This window comes from Mytilus californianus, unplaced genomic scaffold, assembly GCF_021869535.1.
Source record: "Mytilus californianus isolate M0D057914Y unplaced genomic scaffold, xbMytCali1.0.p SCAF_8, whole genome shotgun sequence".
Classification (NCBI taxonomy): domain Eukaryota; kingdom Metazoa; phylum Mollusca; class Bivalvia; order Mytilida; family Mytilidae; genus Mytilus; species Mytilus californianus.
The window spans coordinates 48,788,339-48,811,018 of NW_026262734.1; the positions used below are offsets into that span (position 1 = coordinate 48,788,339).

Here is a 22,680-nt window from a genome sequence, read left to right on the forward strand (position 1 = left end):
TTAAAAGACACAAAAACTCACATTTTTTGCATTTATTTTCGATTTAAAATCACATATTCAGCTGAAGACGGGTTCGCAAAAAAAGAATCTAGAATGATCTCTCGAATGGTCAACAATAATACATCGCTCAAGGTGAATAATTACCTATTTTAACATAAAAACTTATTTCAACAGTAAAAACAAATATTAAAACATTGTCCAATTTGAAACAGAAGTGTACGAGTTTTCCTATGCTTCAGAATTTTGAATTGAACTTGACATTCACTTTACATGCATGCTGAAATTGACATGGTTGATTTTGTTACACATGTACACATTCAAGTTTTGACATCGATGATTGTCGTCGTAGAAAATACTGCTATTCATGTTTGTCTGTTATCTGAAAATTAGTTTAATTCTTATTGCTCTAAAGAAATGTTTGAAAACAAAACATAACGTATAAAAGTAATCGTTAGTTCGCATAAGGTCAAACAATACGTCATTGGAATGCGACTGCAATACACATTCTGAGGTCACGCAGGTTCATAACACTCGTCAACAGCAATACACAAACGTAGTCCGGCAGTGGGCGGAGCTTTAAAGCGATATCTGTATAGTATACAGATACAGCTTGGCGATATCTGTAGGGCTGTATCTGTATAGTAAGACACCCAATTGCAGGATAAAGCACAAATAACTATTTAACTGAAAGTACCAATCTTACAATAGTCCCAGTCTATGAAAAAATGACTTTGTGCAATGCCAAAATATATGTATCCCAGGATAAAGAAACGTTAATGTTAACTGCTTAGCAATTCATATTTTATCATGTTTCAATTTATTGATAATATAATCAATGTTAGTACCAATGAAAAAAATATTAAAGATCTTTACACAATGTTAAAACTGCAACTTTCTAGTATTGATCGATAAGCTTTCATAGATCTATCTTAATTCACGGGATATCAAACAACACTCGGGTGTCTTATGTAATGAGTGGTAGAGATGAGTCGCTTGAATTGGTCACTGACACAAGTTTTATGAGAAATTTTATGTCGATAAATTAAGAACAAATGACAAGGTTGTTGATGGGTATTTACAACTAATAAGATGTCGATTTGACCACATATGTGATCAAACAAACAAAATTATAAATGAATCTGATATTTGTGAAATCTTCTTATCTCACCATAAAATAGCGTAATTAGGATAGCTATATGTATATTATGTGTTAAAAATATATGAAATGATATGCATTAGTGTTATTCAAAAAATGAGAAAAAAAGTTAAAGTACTGAATTCCTCAGCTGCTCACCCCTACCTAAAAAGGATTGAAGTCCCTCCAAAGAGAGAAACAGCATCATTGTAAAAATTAGGGTGGGATATCTAGATAGAAATATAGCCAAACTTCGAAACATAATCTTTGATTATTCTATTTTTTTTATACGAAAACATTCAAAATAAGTTTCATTTGTTCTTTGAATCGGGTTATAGATAGATAGATTGAAATTTGTAGGTTTTAAGATTAAAAAAAAATGGCAAAACAGGCATTTTGATTGACCAAAGTGTGAAATAACTGATTAATGAATTGTTTACGTATTGTTTGGTCACCAAAAGTTTGCTGATGTTTAAATTTCGGAAATTAATTGAAAAGACTAATCAACTAAACAATTAAAAACAAACGGCAACGCATAAACTAAAAAGAATACAGTACGAATTGTCTCTCAGATAAGGTTTTACAATCGGAAATATGTAGATTGGATGACTTAAATCTGAGACATCACCATAGATCAGGGGTTAGAATTTTCAATCCGTAAGGAGCAACCTTTCTTGTAATTTCTGAATTAAGCCAACAACAGTTTACCTATTTTCAAAAATAAAGAAAAATAGGAAATGCAGTAACTTCAGAATGAGCCAAGGCGAGCGCGTCGAGAAGTTAAGCGTCTGCGTCTAAAGGACTATTGTCGATCCTCGAATAACTAAGTTAAAGTTAATTTAGAAGTTAATACATTGTTATCATGGTCATGTTGCGGAAAGTCGTCTTTAAAGGACGTTCCTTATATAACAAATGCTATAAAATATCTTTTGTACCAAATTGTTCAGAAGAACACCCATGAAAAGTATCAGCCTGTATGCAAAAATAAATAATGTACGGTAAAACAGTAGATTCTGAGATATTTAACAAATTGGACTACTTTAGGATATGTCATCATTTATTACTCATCAATATTAAACATTTTATTGATACATGTAATATCAGCAGTGAAAAACAATGTCTACAAAAATGTTGCATGCTACGAGTAAGATTCAACTGAATTATACAAAGCGTATCTACTCAAAGATGATAAACTCTACATGTATATTTTTTTTAAATAATCATTAGTAGTGGTAAATTATATGAAAGAAAATAAATGAAATGCAATCCAAGTAATTGTTTCGATTATTTCATCATAAAAGATTTACTAATGTGCCATTCTTTTGCACATTAAGGAAACCCATGACTTAACCTTATCCATCCATTTCTAACTTATCATGATAAAACATTTTATTCCTACCCCAGAGAGGAGATAAATTTTCATCGAATCAATTCACATCTTGTACACCCTTATAAAACATAATTGACCTTTTTGTTTTTTTGCGTCCTTTATGTGACGTTTCATCAGTGTTGATGTATAAAACACAACTCATTTAAGTTAACCCTGATACCTATATTATATCATTGACATATGGAAGTGTTCTTAATGTCACTTGTTTAAAAATACAAAAGGTTTTTTTTTAATAACTATTACCTCTGTGAATGATTGCAGGTGCAATCATTCAAGCATTTGTAGCCGTACTTGCTCTCTTTGCATGGACGACATAGTCCGTCCTGTAGGGAAACAGTTCCAATTTTGCACGCTGAAATTCAGCCAAAATGATTTATTTTTTTACACAATAAACACAATGACTGTTGTCTATCAGACAGTTAACCCAGTGTCCGCTCGTTTTCAAAGTGTGCAAAATTGTTAAGATATTTTTGAAGTAATCGTTTTGTCGAACTTGACTTTTTAAGATTTTGATTATGCTTCAGATCAATGTGTTTATCTGAATGTAACTATTGTAAATTTTGATTGATCACGCCTACAAATCAATACGTAAATGGCCTTGAAAGACTGGAAAAGTTAAATGCATTAAATGATAAATTATATCACACAGATATATCTTGGTTCCCTCTGTCGTGCCTTAACTCTTAATTAGCAAAATCCATATCAAGCAATAACATGTTTACGCGACCTTCAAATTCCAAAATAAAAGGTTTCAAATAATTAAACCGACATTGAAAATAATAAAAAAAATAATAACTCGGCCGCTAATGTACGATATTAACAAACTTGGTTGGAATTCGATAAATATATTTCACAATGATTTTAACCATAAGTATAATAACCACTTACGTGTACACACATCGTTGATGTTTTGAAAGTTATAACAACATACATCATTACTGTAAAAGAAAATGTTAATAAGAGTATAATTAGAGTAAAATTGATACGATATTACCGGGCTTGTATTTCCTATCATGATTTCCTTGATAGAGGATTGCTGCTCACAAGGAAGCTATAAAACCAAGAGTTCCAAATGGTGAAGTTGAAATCATACCTTCGTAAATTTTTCGGACGCCATCACGAGTTGGTTGACCGTTATGGAATAACCGTTTCACAGATGATATCGGATATGTTCCTTATGTCGTAACTACAATACCCTTGCCTTTTCACAAATGTGACCTACCGAATTAGACTATTTACCGGATTTGTAATAACATAAGCAACACGACGGGTGCCACATGTGGAGCAGGATCTGCTTACCCTTCCGGATCACCTGAGATCACCCCCAGTTTTTGGTGGGGTTCGTGTTGCTTAGTCTTTAGTTTTCTATGTTGTGTCATCTGGGGGTGATCTCAGGTGCTCCGGAAGGGTAAGCAGATCCTGCTCCACATGTGACACCCGTCGTGTTACTCCTATAAATATATATACTATCGTTTTTCCTAAAAATATCAAGTTTTTTTAAGTGTTTCAGTTTGATAGGTTTCTGTGAATAGCGATTCTATGAAAAATCTTTTTAATCAATATATAACTAAAGAGAATAAAATTATTTAACTGTTCAATGTTTATTTGGGAGTTCAGAATGCTAAAGCACACAACACCAACACGATTGTTGTAGACTAAATGATTCTTGACTAATATACAAGTAGTTTTGAAAAGTGTGGTTTTGAATGAACCTCAGGTGTAGTCTAGAATCAGTACATATAGGGAATCTATGTTAAAACATGTCATCATGATTAGATCTATTGTTTTATGCTTTGATATTTGGGTTGGGGACAATCTCGTGATGTATGTATTGAAACATTGTCTATCAGATCTACAAATGATACTTTTCCTTTCCGCATTCTTTGTGCAACCAGACGGATGTATTTCGGTGAGTAGGAAGAGTCCAGTTTCTCCCTACTTACGAGTTTTATGAACTTCAATTTGTCTTTGCAATTAATTTGTATCGTGATGTTGTTTTAAACTTATTTGTCAAGTCGGCATCCTTATCTGGTTTTGGACGCCGATATATATATATTTGAATAACGTTAATACATATTTTGGGTAAGTTTTTCTTAAATTAAAAGTGTTGTTTTTTGTGCCTTTTACTTTTTCAATGTTTGTACCAGCCTCGTCGATCATCCGTATTGAACAAAGTCTCAATTTCTAAATCTCACATTCGGCCAAATTTCAGGGTTAGATCATTTTACATACTGATAGATAATAATGTAGTGATGTCTCAGGGTTTAATAAGAGTATATTACCAATCCGCTATTGAGTTATGTTAAATCACTTGATATAACTTATCGTATCGTATAGGAGTAACACGACGGGTGTCACATGTGGAGCAGTATCTGATTATTACCCTTCTTTTGCCACCTTAGTTTCAATTAATCAGTATTAGGGTTTCAACTTCAATTCTAACTTTTTACTTTTTACTTCATATTATTCAATTCCATCTTGGGTGTGACAAATGCTAGACTTTTGAGTAAGGTTTATTTATATAAAAGTTAACATACCCTTTTTCCTGACTCTTACAAACTCCACCACTAAGTTGAAAAGAAAGCTTGATTTTACATAACACAATTAACACATTTGCCAGAAATATAATATTCATCATCGTTTTAGCCATACAATTTCAATTGATGATCACAGGAAATGGAATAAAAAACATGTTTGAAAACAATTCAATGATAAGGAAGAATTTAACTAGTGTGTCATATATAATATTAACATGATAAGTGGTACATAGCAACATATTTTGATAACAAATTAAAGTATTGCTAATCATTTGGTCACCAAATCGTAATAAAGGACTTGCTATCGTGTTTTTTTTCTTTTCAATGCCAAGTCATCTTACGTTATGTAGGATCATTGCAGAGAAAGTTACTTTTTCTCATAATCTCAATAATTTTGATAATATATAACAGATAAAAAAAACGAAATATGAATGTGTACGATGTGTTTTGTTATGATCGGGAAATAAATTGTACATTGTAAATTGTACATAATGTCTGAAAATGTGTATAAATGTTTTAGGAATTCTCACGTATCACCTTTGGTTTTTTTAAGTTATCTTTATCATCGATATTTGAAACACAGACTGTAGGATGATTTGGAGGTAGATTTTTTCAACAAAATGTCGGCATTCCTATGGGAACAAACTGTGTCCTCTCCTTGTCGACCTCTTCTTATTTTCATATGAGTCGGAGTTCCTTCAGACACTTGTCAAAAACAAGAAGATCAAAGAACACGGATCATTTAATTACAAATTCAGATATATTGATGATGCTCTTTCCATTAACAATCTGATTAGGTTCCATTAATTTATCCTCCAAAACTAGAAGTTAAAGAAACAACAGACACGGCTTCCTTTGTCTCATTTTTAGACATAAGCGGTCATCTCGGTACCAGAATCTATGACAAACGAGACTATTTTAATTTTGATATTATCAATTTTCCCCACCATAGTAGCAATATACCAACCTTAACTGTATATTGTATATACATTTTCCAGCAGAAAGTTGATGAATCAGGGGTATGTCAAAGAACGTCTCGTCCTTTTTATAAAAAGTTCATCGGAAGATACCAAGACCTTGTTGATAAATATTCCGTATAAACTTCAAAAATAATACACGATGGTGTTGAAGTATAGATTATAGGTACTGGTGTTGTTTATCATCTTAATAACGTGTTATAGTATTCTTTTATTTGTCTTTGTAAATTATTACTTTTACTGCTTAGTCTATTTTTTGGTAATATCCATATGACGTGGCTCGATACTTATACATCCCGTCATTGTGTTATTGTGTTATGTAAGATTTTGTATTCTTGTCTTTCGTTTTTGCTAATGTGCTTTGTCTATATGCCTTTTTGTTTTTCTTTGTTCACATATTTGTTTGTTTTATAGTGATTAAGAATATATAACACAATGTTGACTGCTGTACCCCTATTTTTGACATTTTTTTGACATATGTTTGTTTTGTTCACACATCGTTGTCAATATAATGGAATTTTATGCGACTGTCATACAAGTGAGAGGTTAAGCTAGCTATAAAACCAGGTTTAATCCACCATTTTCTACATAAGAAAATGCTTGTACTTAGTCAGGAATATGACAGTTATTATCCATTCGTTTGATGTGTTCGAGCTTTTGATTTTGCCATTTGATTCGGGACTTTCCGTTTTGAATTTTCATCAGAGTTTGGTATTTTTGTTATTTTACTTTTTTATTTGAACCACTAAAACCAAAATATAACATGCATAAGCAAGATGATAAAAATATTTATTAAATGATATGAGCAAATCCGCCCTAATACGGATAAAACAGCATGTGCAATACTGATGACGTTGCCCTGTCGATATAAATCAAGAGTTAATATTACTTTTCGGACAGGGCCAATACCGAAAAAACAGGGCCATTACGGAAAAAAGACGGAAATATTTCACAGCCTTTTCGAGTACGACTTTCGATTATTGACACTGTTTCATTTCCGTTGATCAATCATCAGAACGCAGACGATCCAAGAGTAAGAATAGTTAAACTGTCTGATTTATTCTTCCCAGCTACTTTATATTTGCTAGATAAAATGAATTGTAATAGCATTATATTAAGTCCTTGGACGAGAAATCAGAAATTACATCTGACAATGTTGACAAAAAATCCCTAGAAGTGAATGCGAAAAGACAAGTTCAGAGATATAAAATTCAGTATCTTCTTCACGGTAAGTTTCTTAGTTTATTCTAATTAAAAGAATTAAAATCATTTAATAAAAGTGTTATGAACTGGCTGTTAACGAAATTTTCATATGATGTTATAGTGTTATTAACTGGCTGTTTCTGTATAGGCCCTGTTATAGATTCTCGATCAGCTGTATTGGCCCTCGACTGTACGAGTCTCGGGTCCAATAAAGCTAACCTCGAATCTATAACAGGGCCTATACAGAAACAGCCAGTTAATAACACTATAACATCATATGAAAATTTCGTGACGTTAGTTATTTTGAAATGTACTCATCTTTATTACAAGGAACTGTGAGCTTACAAAATTCGAAAATATTCATATCTCAATGTGTCATGTTATATTGTAAGGACTAGTTGTACAATATTAAATACAATATTTGTTGAAAGTCGAACTATAACTTCTTCATAACATATTGCCGATCCCTCGTGGTTGTAACCACTAAGCGAATGTACACTGCAATTTTTTTATTTATAAATTGATTGCAATATTTGAACTATTAAACCGTATATAATTAGTATCTGTTAAACTGATATAATTCTATAGATTTTGTTTTTTTTGTTTTGTTTTTTTTGCAAATCCACAAACCACATTCTCGCAAACCATTTCTAAATATATAAGTGCATGAAGTCAAATAAGTTTTAACAATGGTCACTAAATGATTGAAAATTAAAAAAAAACTACTCAAAGTACAAACAAACCTGTGCAGTTGGAAACGTTTTAATGCCTATTATCCACTAGATATATATCAGTTAATGCATTTTGTGTTTCAGAGAGATAAAATCTGTTTTGGGATTTTTTTATTATTTTTCATCACTGCAGATGATGGTAAAACACAAAGCACATGAATTGCATTTTATACTGTCTACTAAGTGTTCGCAATACCATTTAAATCACCTATTGTTGTGTTGATGTCTTGTGTCTTTCTATTGTCCATAGCACTCAATACAATACAAAACAATTGTTACCTGAGAGGGGAAATCCAAAAGATTTAACCCATGTTAGTTTATTGCTACAAGAACGAAAAAGAAATAGCCATCAAAATATATAATACGATGCACGCCAGACATGCATTATGTTTATCCAAGGCGCTTCAGAAGCTTTTAGATCTAAACAGAAAGATAAAATGACCTATCAGCTGGACATTTTCAAATGTTGCAAACAGTGCAAAACTGCGGACAAATGACCCTACATTGAGTTGTATGACATTTGGCTAACAACATGATGCAATAAACGGTACACTGTTATATTGCTAAATGAAAATTGAAAATAAAAATAAAAGCATTTTGTCTTTAATATTGTGAACGATCTTAAATAAACCAAAGTAAGAATTGAGATCCTGAATAAACTCAACATAGATACCAGGATTCGAATTGTGTACGCCAGACGCGTATTTCGTCTACAAAAGATTCATCAGCGACGCTTAAAAAAAATAATAACAGGCCACAAAAAGTTCGATATTGAAGAGCATTAAGGAACCAAATCTCTGAAAGATTTTGTCAAGTATAAATAGTGTTATATATTCCTGGGTTAGAAAATCTTTACTTTTTTAAAGAGTTGAAGTTTTGTAAACAAAATCTACTTATAATTATGCCCATATCAATGATAATGTATGTCAACACAGACGTACTGACTACTAGATTGCTGATATTATCGAGTTGGAAACTTCCACTGGCAGTGGCATCTACCCAGTGATTGTAAATAAACTAATCATAGTTACCAGAGTTAGCATTCGTACTCCAGACTATAAAAGATTCACCAGTGACGCTTTACTCAAAAAAATTAAAAAGCCAAATAAGTTACGCGATGGAAGAGAATGAAGAAACCAATTTTCCGAAAGTTTTTTTTCAAATACAGCTATGGTAATCATGTAATTACTTAAAGCACTGGGTAGTAGCATTGGCATTTTGTTTAAATTACGAGACTGGTATGTAAGTGGATGATTTCGGTTTTAGATTAATCTGATTTATTCAAATGAAGACTCGCTTGCATATTTTTACTACCTTTCTTGAAAGCAGTAAAACGAAAATTCAATCAAAAGACATTTAGAAACCATTTTATATCGTAAATAATATTTATATATTAGAGGTGTGTTCACTATGTCAAACTCTAAATCATATTTTGGATAACAAACAGAATTGTGAACAACTTAGTAACGATTCTTTCAGAAAAACTTAAAAAGAACTTAAGCATGATAACCACATGCTCGTGTCAATATAATATAATACTTGAAATATCGAATTTATAATCAGAAACAGGTGAATAAAACATATATTGTTTTGCTCTGTGTTAAAAGCATTCACGACTGGTGACCTTTTGTGGCTTTCAATTACAAATTTCTGATATAGTTGTATTATGAACTCTTTACTTGTCTGTCACTTATTTCTTTGTGACAATTACGAGCAAAGCGGATGATAAAATTGGGTGTACGAATGCAACTTGGAAAACTACATTGACAGTTTTAAGGTAAAAGGAATCTTATAAAACAAACTACATTTCAATGCGATATTGTTTTTATTCCATCAATTAATTAGTTTAAATATGCTTCTATCTCTTGAAATTAGATGCTGACGTAGGTACTGATCCATGACCTGAACGATGTCAGTCTGGCGTAGACGCTTGGAAAGCTTCCAGAGCATGTGCTGATACCCCAAGACGTAGCACCAGCGAGATATGGAGTATTTCCAGAGTAGCATGTCATTGGACCACCACTATCACCCTATAATAAATAAAAAAACATCATTTAAAAACATTATAAGATCTACATTTTTAACAAGTATGTATACATGTCGGATTTTATGGATATTCAATATTTCTATGATATGATCATGACAAATACTTCTGATATAATTAATGTTAACCCTCTGACTTCGAGCTTAAGAAAATATCTACTTAACATTTTTGTTTATAACATTCAAGTTATAACTTTGTTTTGATTAACTTTTCAGACTATCATATTCCTGTCAATCAACGACTTCATGAACTCCAACTTTTCTTTTGTTTTTTTTGTTTTTTTTTTAGTTTACAATATTGTCAATAGTAACAATTTGTCTGTACCATGTTTGGAAATATTACGAAAATGACTTGCTGGTTTAATTTCTTTTTTCTGATATTGTGTAAGTGGAATTGTTATATTTCGTTTTAAATGATAGGGAAAGAATGTCATCAAGATAAATAATTCATCATTCTGATGGTACATTTGGTGCAACATCTTTTTCTGAAAAAAAGATGTGTATTATTAATTAACTTACACAATTCAAGCTGATCTTATCTTAACTACTATAACTGCCATGCATATATCTATAAATCGTTTGGCATTGGAATTTTTTTGTCTCTGCATTCCCCATACATTAAGATTAAGAAGTCGAGAGTAAACTGCTGTGCTTCAACTTGAACAACTCAGAACATAGATATGGTGCATATAACTGTTTTAACTATAGACACTTACACTGCAGGCAGATTTACCAGTTTCATGTATACAAATGTGGCCACTGTTGATAGTAGCACCACTGACAGATGACCATCTCGTTGTACATTCCGAATTGCTGATAACAGTCATCTGGACATCTTGTAAAGTATTTGGGCTGCTTCCACCTGTTAAATGAATTATCTTGTTAAAGCAATAAATTCATGTTTTATCTGCCTTTACCCTTATTCGACAACTCTGCAAAAATGTTGGAAAGTATCAATTACAATGTTGCCTGTTGTACCCCAATTTTTAACATATTTATCTATTATGTCTGTTTGTTTTGCTCACACATTGTTGTCTATATAATGGAATTCTATGCGGCTGTCATACAAGTTAGAGTTTTAGCTAGCTATAAAACCAGGTTTAATCCGCCATTTTCTACATAAGGAAATGCCTGTACCAAGTCAGGAATATGACAGTTGTTTTCCATTCGTTTGACGTGTTTGAGCTTTTGGTTTTGCCATTTTATAGACTTTCCGTTTTGAATTTCCCATGGAGGTCTGTATTTTTGTTATTTTACTTTTTGCTATCTCAATGTCTGATTTCATCCAGCTACATATATGAGAGATCCAATATAACCATATCTTCCCGCCTAAGAGGTCATACAGCCTAAACGATTAGATGAAGACATATATATATATGTGTATATACATCTGCACCGATAGAATGGACGTGTACATACATGTAATTATCAAAGGTTAGAATGGTTACCATACTTGCTCTATCGCATTATCCTTTTCAGTTTGATATATATATATAACTGATATTACATTTAGTCAAATGTGATTTCCTTGAGGCGACCAATGAACATTATGTAAACATGTAGATTATTTAGACAAAGTTTAACATCTTAACATAAAAAATCGTTTTACTTGATTTATAATAAATGACATACTTCCGCTCAATCGGCCCCATCCTGAAAGGAAGCATTTTGATCCAGTAAAATCAACATTTGAAGGAACAGCTATCGCATCTATGTTTTCACCATATGACAATGACTGTGATAATTGTAACAGAGCAATGTCATTCGGATATCCAGCAGCACTACCACTATAGCTAGGATGCTGTAATTTTCATTAGAATTTGAAATTACAGATGTCAACTAAATTTTTCAAATATCTGTACATTGCATTTATGAATATGTTACCAATGACACTTTTGTCCAAAAAAGCTTTCATTTAACTGCCTTGCAATATATGTATATGTTTTTCTTACATAAAGTTTAGTTATAAATATATTATATATTGAATTACTTAATAAGATATTTATTTTGATCGTGACGAGCAATGTCATTGCGATATTTAGCACACCTACCACAATAGCTTGGATGCCGTAAATTTTGTAACAGTTAGCAAGTAGATATTAATATAATGTTTATAATATCTGCAGTAATTTAATGTGTATTCTCGGCTAATTTTGTTGTTAGAGATGTCATGTATAAGCTTTTTATAGCCTATCCCATTTATTAAACGTTGATTGCAATAATTTTTATACATTGTGTTTTCAGGTTCTGCTTACGTTGAGTTTAGTTTTATAACCTTATGAACTGATTTCTTATACATATTATATACCTATAATTTTTTTTAAATGAGCAATATCATTGGGTTGTCTAGCACTACTACCATTGAGGGCATACGATACAGTAGACAGGGCAGATAACCATACATCGAAATGTTACGCGTTGTCTTCGCAATGTTTCTAATGATTATCATCCACAATTCGCAAAAGCTTCTTATACGTTATTAAATCGGTTACGTGAATTTGAAAGTATTTACTCACGAAAACAAACATTTTGTACATATTTAAGTACGAGAAATTTAGAGCGGGGCATAAAATTCAAAACAAATGATGACTACTTACTTTTCTACCATCAATTAATTCGACAGTAATTTGTATTTCGGTTTGGTGTACATCGAGAATAGCTGCACGACGATCTTGCATTAAGATAACACTACGACGTTATTTAGCGACAACAAAATGAATAAGAACTCAAGCATTACAAAACACATAGTTTTTATATAGTCAGCTAAAAAGTTATCACTTGCATCCTCATTTTTCTTCTTTTGCAATCGACTACGTACTACTTCGAGAATGCAAGAAAAAATCAACGATATATTTTTTCTATATACATTTCTATTTTCAAGGAAAATGTCTACGGCTTTTTAAGTCCAATAATTGTATGATTCCACAATTTGCTATCGCATGCCGTTTTCGTCTAAGAGACTTTCCTTAAGGCCTATATATATCATGATATATGTTAAGGAAGACTTTATCATATGCCCTTAAAACATGTATGCTATAATTTACATTAGTTTTAGCAATTAGAAACTTAAATTAAACACCAAAAAGATCAATAAAAAATAAAAAAAGAAACTTAAATTTAAACGAAATTTTACCCATGTATAAATGGTTTTATCCAGATTTGACACAACATTTTTGAATACTTGGATTTCAATGCATTTCAACTTGTCAATTGATTTAAACTGTTTTCATTCGAGCATCACCTTGTATATTTGATAAGTAATTACAACAACCAGATCGATAATACTGCTGTTGGACGTAATAATTTTGAGTGTATCACAAGCCCGGTAATATAAATGATGTTGTCATTTTTTATAATTTTTTTTTTTCATTTTTCATAATTCTTTTCTTCTTCGCAAAATGTTGAAATCATTCAAAAAATATAGTTTATCTATCCCAAAGCATAGATTGCCCAAGCCACAGTTTTTGGGCTACTATTTAGTTGTTTTTAACAGCATAATTTATATTCAATTCCAACTTAGTTGTGTTAAGCGCTACTGCTGCGTCTTAGTTTTTCGACAAAACATGTTTCTGGCGAATTAAATTATATTTTGATGACTTTTTAGGTACAAAATTCCGTTACAATAGTTACAAAATAACTTACCATTATAACACGGCTTAAGGTTCTTACTGTTCTTGAAGTATCTGACAACTGTGTCATCCCAGCGGCAATCCGAAGGGTACTCGTTCTATAAACAAGACAATGAAAATGAAAAACACAGCACTTATATAGTAACTCAAAATCTTAAATCGAAATAACATACCACAATAATACAAAAATAAGATGAAATCACGAGCTTTAATCTATAAAACTTTTGTTTTACGATTTATTAAATTGAATTTCTCTTGTAGCGATTTCTATTTAAGCAGTACGTGCTGTCGAAGATATTAACATATTATTTGAAGATTCGTGTATGCATGATATCAATAATATGCAAGCATCGTTCATAGAAATGTAGAATCTGCTTAATGCACAGAAAACAAGCAACCAAAGAAATAACTAAAATCAACTTCAGGTTAGCGTACAATCTCTACCAATAGAACATGCATATACAGCTTGTAAAACCACTAAATTCATCCGAGTCTAGACCAGAAGGGCATTAATTTTCAGTGACTATCAAATATATGTTAAGATTCCTTAAAGCACATTAAAAAATACATATATAGACATCTACAGACTAGGAACAAATACATTAAAACGTAATCGGTTAATACACTCGTTTGGTTTTTTTTGTATATTTTGGAGTGGGATTTCTGGGAGGGAAGATTAGAATGTCCTTCACCACATGCACCAAATGTTAAATGTTAAGACCAGGTACATATCAACATGTCACAATCCAGATGGACAATTTATAACAACTCGGACCAATGACAAAGTATATAATTGAAAGAAACTCTGCAAAGAACAGGAGAATTAGCCAGCTATAAAACCAGGTTTAATATATAAATAAGGAGATGAGGTATGATTGCCAATGAGACAACTATCAACCTAACTAAGTTCAAATAGAGTGGATATAAGCAATTATAGGCAACCGTACGGCCTTCAACAATGAGAAAAACCCATACCGTATAGTCGGCTATAACCCAACATTTTCTTCGAAAAATGCCTGTACCAAGTCAGTAATATGGCAATTGTTTTTTACTTGTTTCGTTGATTGATAGCATTTGCTTTTGTCAGTTTTTATGGACTTCCCACATTTTTGAATTTTGCATTGGAGTTCGGATTTTTTGTTACAATTTTTTTCTTTATTCTGCCTTTAATATTTAATTGTAATTTGGATTGAACTTGACAAATTCTAAATATTTGATTGTTTTATTTTTTTACAGAACTTCTTTTAACCTTCCGTCTAAACATCAAAATCGTTTACCACACAAACCGACGAATTGAAAGAAAACTTACGAACTTCCATCAACACAGTGAGCGGCTGTAACGGCCCAGTTGTTGTTAATGATAGAACCTCCACAAATATGATACCAACTTCCACTACTTCTCAACTGTAAGGACACCTGCCAGGGGTATTCACTTATGTCTGCGTTACTCCCTCCGACGATTTTACTGGTAAGTCCATCAACATTTTTTACTTCACTCTAAAATGAAAAACCTCGGAAAACTAAAATTTCTTTTTCTTGTTGTTGTCGTTTGGTTTCTGTTTTATTGACATGTACCTTATATCTTGATTTATTCATATAGGATATATAAACATCATTTAAATATCTGGAAACTTGTTCTCTATACATGTAGATAAAAGCGTACTGACTAACATTACAACTTGAGCACGAACGAACTTTATTTAAATGGAATTAAACTGAAGTCTAATTCGAGGTAAAGGTCAAGCTCATACGATCGTTTGCTCTTCAACTTCGTCATTCATTTGTGCCTTCACTGATTTGATTGGAACACCACTTACGAGTCGTATGTAGAAGAAACGTGCTCAGGGTATCAAATTATTCTTTTTTAATGTTTTCAAATGACAGATTTAACATTAGAAGCAAATAGTTTTGAATTACAATAGTTGGTGCCTATACTAAAAACATTATTCCTCTGAATTTACAACACGACTACATAGACAAACTATTGAATTAAAAAATAAATATCGAATAAACTGGTTTTACATTTTATACAGCTTACCGAATGCTGAAATATCTCTTTGATAAGTTCCTTTCCAGATTGTGTTATTTTCTGGGTGCAGACTGAAAAAAAAGCAATGTAGGAAAAATATAATCATGACAAACTCATTTTTCTTATTCAAATCTTTCCTGTATCAAATAGTCACATATTATTTATATATAATGATAGGTACAATGCAAAATTTGTAGCTACATCCCAATGAAAATATTGAAGGTCAAGTTTATGCTGAATTCGTAAAATGTGAATAAGATAAAAGTGAGGCGGAGGATACCAAAGGGATATCGATAACAAACTAACAAACTGACAAACTGACAAACTGAGAACGCTTTGGCAAAAAATAAAAAACGTACAGAACGCTGATTTACAACTAATGACTGAACAAAAAATATTTTTTTGCATTGTACCTTCTTATAAACTTTAATTGATTTTGTGAAAAATGTAAAAAGCATTGCTTAATATATTTAACCCGAACCCTACAGGATGTTTAATACCGCAGAATACATTTAGTATACGAAAAGGTGAAACATGTTTTATATACAATAACTTCAATCTAACTCGAACAGTTAATACCATTAGCAAAGAATGTTGTGTTGAATAAACCGAAAAGAACATGTTACTTGAATAAAAATGTATTGATAAAGGTTTTTCAATAGAATATATAAGTGATTTATCACTTAAGGTATATTCGCGTTTTTATTTTCTATAAATCTTACAAAAAAGATAGTTACCTGCAAAGCCAAATGCAAGAAGTAGGATAAAAGTCTTCATCGTTTGCGTTTTAAGTGAGTGTGCCACCGGAATCCGACGTCTTCTGCTCCTTGTTAAATTGAGCCCTTTTTATACAAAAGTTAACTGCTGACCATGTGTGTTTTACCAGCTGTAAACGTGAAACTCAAGAAATAAAATGTAACTGTAAATTTCTTCACAATGACAATAATAAATTGTAACTATTATCAATTGTCATAAATAATGAGTAAGAGTCTCGTACATTTATTTTTTTTTAAATGATTGAATGGCAATGAGACCATATACACCTGGTTTTGATTGTTTAAACGAGATTATTTATTCAAAACTGTACAGTCATAATCGGTAAATCTTTTCTTTTATAGAATGTTGACCTTAAGGTAACACGATACCGAATGGCATATCTCCCGATTTCTAAACATTTTGGCACACTTGTACTTTGAATCGAGTTACATCGGAATATGTAATAAAAAATGGGGGTCACCATTTTTGTTTTCTTGTAATTTTCATATGAAAACGTCAATTTTGGCGACAAATTTACATAGATATATAGGGAAAATGCCTTTTTTCGACTTTTCGTTTTAAATTTTTCAATGGATGGCTATGTTCTTATATACGAAGAAAAACTAAAAACTAACATAATATCAAGGAGTGTATACTGAATCCATGCAAGTATAGAAACTCATATGTCACCATCCTTGTTTTTTAGATAAATGGCTTCAAAGTTGATCGATACACTTAGAATTTAACCGAAAACGTGTGACGTTATTGAATACAGAATAATGTTATTCTTACTCAGAGGTATTGAAAAAAATATGTGTCCGGATATGAATGGTGTTTATTTTATTTTCATTTTCCTGTCGGATTTCTTAAATTTACTGGTAATTCAATACAAAATTCTACTGATTTAACTTTATTTCGTCCTACACAGGGAAATTTCGCTCTCATGAATTAAAATTCCGCGAATCTCGTGTGATTTTCACCTAAACGAGCTTATTCGTGAAACTTATGATAATTTCATGTATAAATAACATGAATTTTGTACACGTTAAATTCACGTGAATTTTCAAAATAATATCTAAATTTTCCAAATTAAATTAAAGTTATGAAAAATACCTTCTTTTTTTTTGTAAAGTTCACGTGAAAATCACATGAAAAATTTCATGTGAGATTAATTAGGATAACTGAATCTTCAACTTAACCCTACCATTCTGGACAATGGTGATGCCACCGCGGCAATAATGCTTCAAAAATTTGATTTAGTAAACAGTGATGTTGAAGTACAATTTAAATTGATTGCTATGATTGATGGTTGCTTAACGTTCAGTGGCAAATATTTCATGCATGTTCAGGACAATACAATACAATTTGAAACAGTTGTATCTAAAAGACACATTTGATGCACCAGTCAAAAAAGGTTAATCATTCTGTTAGTTGTGAAAATTATAAAGAAAATAAAGATCCTGATAAAATACACATGTGTTCTAAAAAATAAAGTAACAAAAATACCGAACTCCGAAAATTCAAATCGGAAAGTCCCTTATCAAATGGCAAAATCAAAAGCTCAAACACATCAAACGAATGGAAAACAACTGTCATATTCCTGACTTTGTATAGACATTAATATAGTATACTCTGTATGGTGTAAACGTGTGAGTTGTGTGTGTAGTAAGTCGGACAAACCTTGCAAACTGTATGCAAAATTTCACTTAAAAAGACAAAGTTCAACATTCTGTCATTCGTGGAAAATTATACAAAAAAAAATCTGAGATTATATATATATGCACCCTCTATGTAAGTAAAATACTCTGCGCAATATAGTGGTTCCAGCTTGAAATTGAACATGTAGGAGGAATAAGCCGGAGTCTGTACTCTGCGTGCCTTTATATATTATCAAAATGCCAAATCCATCAATCTGTCATTTAAAAAAAATCTGACGATCTGTGCACCTTTAGTATAAGTAGTAACACCAGGTACACAATTTTAAAGCTGATTCTACAAAAACTGGAGTCCTAAGAAATTAGCCGTATAAACCCTATATACCAAGTGCTTGATGGACGGTCGAACGGACACGGGTAAAACAATATGCTCCTAGCATTTTGTCGAGGGAGCAAAATATATATTAGCGTATATGATGGTGTTCTATTTTATAAGGCATTTGGTGAAAATAGATCTTTTTGAATATGCAGTTCATAGTGGAAATGTGATTCTGGAGATATCAAATGAAATGTAGCAATATAAGCAAGCTAACATCTACGTCATTTGGTCTTTGGTGGAAAATTGTCTCATTTGCAACCATACCACATCGGCTTATTTCATATTGGTTTGAGTTTTCTCCTGAAATACAAGAAGTTTAAAGACTTTAACAAATATGTACTAAGAGACTGAAATATGTTACTGTGATAATCAAAATCTAGCTATTGTTTTGAACATGTGATGTTATAATTTGATAGATTTAATACTTGCTTTACTAAATATACTTATTAACTTTCCAATTTAAGGGACCGACGATTCTTTACTAAAACTACAAATTAGAAGTAAAAAGATACTTGTCCATCATGCATTAGTCATAATTATCTAGATGTCTTTGGTTTTGCTGTCGTTAATTGTTTAGCTGTTGCTGTCTTATTATATATCCCACATCTCCATTTATTCACACAAGAAATACCAACACTTCTTTTTTACACACATACTTGTATACGTGTTGTAAAAACTCCTTATAAGACTGTGAATACCCTCGGGCTTTTTCCGACGCCTACGTTAGCAATATGCCCCTCCTAAAAAAAGGCAATTTTGTTAATCGTCTTTCAGTCGTTTTGTCGTTTTGTCTCCCCACTTTATGAAATGGTGCGTTTTTCAACTTGTACATTATGTCCAATTCAAAACACCAAAAATACACCCATCACCGAATACCTGAGCGTAAATTAACATGAATATAAAATCAAAATGATTTTAAGATTGCTGATATTTTCAGTTTGTTTCTGCCGTTTGAGTAATGTAGGTTAATGAAACTATCCCTTTATAATGTGTTTGCTTTCGAAGCGCTTTTCTGAATTTACTTTCATCAAAGCACCGATTAATCATTTATTGTGGAGCCACGGATTTTTTTAATGAGTCGTTTGCTTGTAAATTTCGAGAAAATGTTTTCAGAATGGAAATGAAAAAAAAAATGTAACGGGACTAGTCTGACTAAAGCCAGCCCCACTATCCACTTGCGTTTGTAGACGCAAGTGGATACACGGGGCTGGCTTTAGTCAGACTGTAACGGGACCTGATTTTTTTTAATTTTATTTCGTCCTAACCAATTGCACATTTATTTCTGAGCCTTTGTTAACTTTCTCCTCATTCCGATGTTGTTTTCCTGTGTAGACTGCGCTTATACGATGACACAAAGCTAGCACTTTATTTTTAAAATGTTTCCGAAACTATATCGGATTTCTTCTGTACAGTCCAATTAATTCCAGAGACTGTTTACACTTAAAACACAGGGAAATTTGTTCGGTCAAATAACCAAGTTCAACTATTCTTTTGTTTTCATTCCATGCCAACAAACTATTTTTGGTATGAGTTTCAACGTCTGCTTGTATGGTGCTTTTTTGCCTAATTCTATCCGTATTCAAAAATAAATTTCCTTTTTCTATTTTGCTAGCGGTATTTTTTGGCGACCATTTTAAAACGAATGGGTTTCTTAACGAAATTGCTTTAATAATGGTACAATTCACCGTATTTTCACACATCATCCTGCGTTTCTATAAATCGAATTTCTATTTCAAAATATCATCGGGATACGGCGTGCATCATAAATAAGAATTTATTGCAAACAAAACCAACCAAGAATAAACAAACTCAGTCTGTTATGCATAAGAACATATATAGATAAATCGTAAAAATGCTTACTTAACAATAGAAACAGAATATTTAAAAAGTATATTCTTAAAGGTAAACAATGAGCAGAAGAATTGGCGGAAGTCGACGAAGCAATCATTGTCATATAATGTATTGCATTAATTCTCTCGGCACTCTGCATCTAGACAAAGTTACAGTTCAAAAATGTTTACCAAAAATAAAAGGATTTTCATTATGCCCCACCTAGGGGCATTATGTTTTTCGGTATGTGCGTCCGTTCATTCGTCCGTTCGTCCGTCCGTCTCTCTCGCTTCATATTAAAGTTTTTCAGGTTAAAGTTTTTGGTCATGGTAGTTTTTGATGACGTTAAAGTCCATTCAACTTGAAACTTAGTACACATGTTCCCTATGATATGATCTTTCTAGTTTAAATGCCAAATTAGATTTTGACCCCAATTTCACGGTCCACTGAACATAGAAAATGATAGTGCGAGTGAGGCATCCGTGAACTGTGGACACATTCTTGTTATTTGATCATTTCGTGATTAAAGTACAGCGTGGGGCCTACATCTATTGTTAGATGTGTTTTTGTTTTCTCATTTTTGTTCTTTCATTTGAATCGCATCTATGTAAAGGTTTTGTTATGTGATTGAATATGATACGTATATATATAGAAAGCGATGCTAAAATGAAGCCGTATTCTTAATATATAATCATATATATTCGCAAATTTCAAGTAAAGAAACATTTATCTTTCAATTATTTTATACTAGACTGAGGCAGATTGTTTGTTTAGTTCGTTCTAAGTTATTATAAAACATCAGGTTTTACGTTTGTCGTCAATTTCATGGACGTCGACAACAGCAGGAACGATAATTCGTGGCGTAACGTCATTCGGTATCGTGTATATCCTGATTAAATTCTGATAAAATGCAAATTTTTAACAATTATACTGTTTAATCGGGTTCATTGAAAGATTAAACGACGGCTTTACGGTTGTACCTTTAAAATACACTTTTATTGCACGTGCAAATAATGCTGAGTGAAAAACAGTGATTGTTTGGTTGTGTTTTTTTCAACAATTTTAGATGCTCTGTGCTTAAAATATATGACTAATTAAAAATGCCCTGATGATATATGAAGTGCAAGAGTAACCATATTTACCAATTAAGTTCACAAATCCTGTTTAGAAAGGGGTTAACAATGAGATTAATCTATAAAAAGCAATTGGGTTTTCGTTGAAAGTCGGATAACGTCAGTATATGTAATTTATAACGTCATTGACATTTACGACAAATATTTTTCTGAAGTCGAATAATCGATAGACATTTTAAGACATTAAAATTCCATTTGATATTTATGTAATTTAAACTCATTAACTAAGCGTCTCTTTTAACATTCGCCGCTCCACTAATGATTGAAGCTAGAACTATCACCTACGTTATATTTAATAACATAAATAAGTAATAGTAGTTAGCGAAAATTTTCATCAAATACTGGAAAAAGAAAAGCTATGCTTATTGTTCATTTTCAAAACCAACTGACTCTTCTCGAAATGACCGAATATAAATAATATTATGATACCTTGGAAATAGAATATCATAGAATGCAGTCCGCTAATTATAATAATTGGCAATTTTAAAATGCTTCTTGCTAATTTTGTTTAGTATTTTGGGTCTATTCAGAATAAAAAGAGAACATATTCCTTTAATTCAAGAATCATTGCCCTCTTTGAAATTGAGCGATTGATCGCAGCGAAATGATATGAGTATATGCATGTGTACATATACAAAATCTTTTTTGAAACATTTTAGTTTATAGCATATTGATTGTTAATTGAGTTACACTTGCAACATAAATCATAACACCAGCTCCGTCAATGAAATGCTACAAACCCTAAACTGGACAACCCTAGAAAAAAGACGAATAAGAACACGCATCATCTTTTTCTATAAAATAATACACCATCTTGTAACTATTTATCCAACAGACTTGCTCATCCAATCTGACACAAGAACAAGACAAAATCCACACAATCATTCCTACAGACCAATACAAACATCTAAAGACTCATACAGGTACTCATTTTATCCTAGAACAATATTGCAATGGAACCTTCTACCTGTAGCTGCAGTAAAATGTATTACACTAGACTGTTTCCGAAAACAAATCCCAATATCTGTTCTAAACAAACACCTACACATTTAAATTAATATTACGCTGTAAATAGTTTTAACCAAAATGTATAGTACAAAACAGAAGAAAAAGAAAATTACTTTGAACTTTTATTTGTATATATTAAACTGTAAATATAGAAATTATATATCCCACGCACGCGTGGCATAGTGACATCAGTGCCCGGCACGTTATCATCAGTATGTTGATGGAGTGCTGAACTATAAAGAAGA

General features: G+C 31.8%; 1 protein-coding gene across 1 annotated transcript; it reads right to left on the reverse strand.

Moving 5' to 3' along the window:
• Window positions 1-9,844: 9,844 nt before the first annotated feature.
• On the reverse strand, window positions 9,845-15,426 carry LOC127712063 (chymotrypsin-like serine proteinase). The gene is made up of 6 exons (XM_052218255.1): window positions 15,397-15,426; window positions 14,955-15,142; window positions 13,686-13,743; window positions 11,649-11,817; window positions 10,733-10,878; window positions 9,845-10,003 (listed from the first exon to the last, which is right to left on the reverse strand). The coding sequence occupies exons 1-6, from the start codon at window positions 15,424-15,426 to the stop codon at window positions 9,845-9,847; spliced, it is 750 nt and encodes a 249-aa protein (XP_052074215.1).
• Between the last annotated feature and the right edge of the window lie 7,254 nt (window positions 15,427-22,680).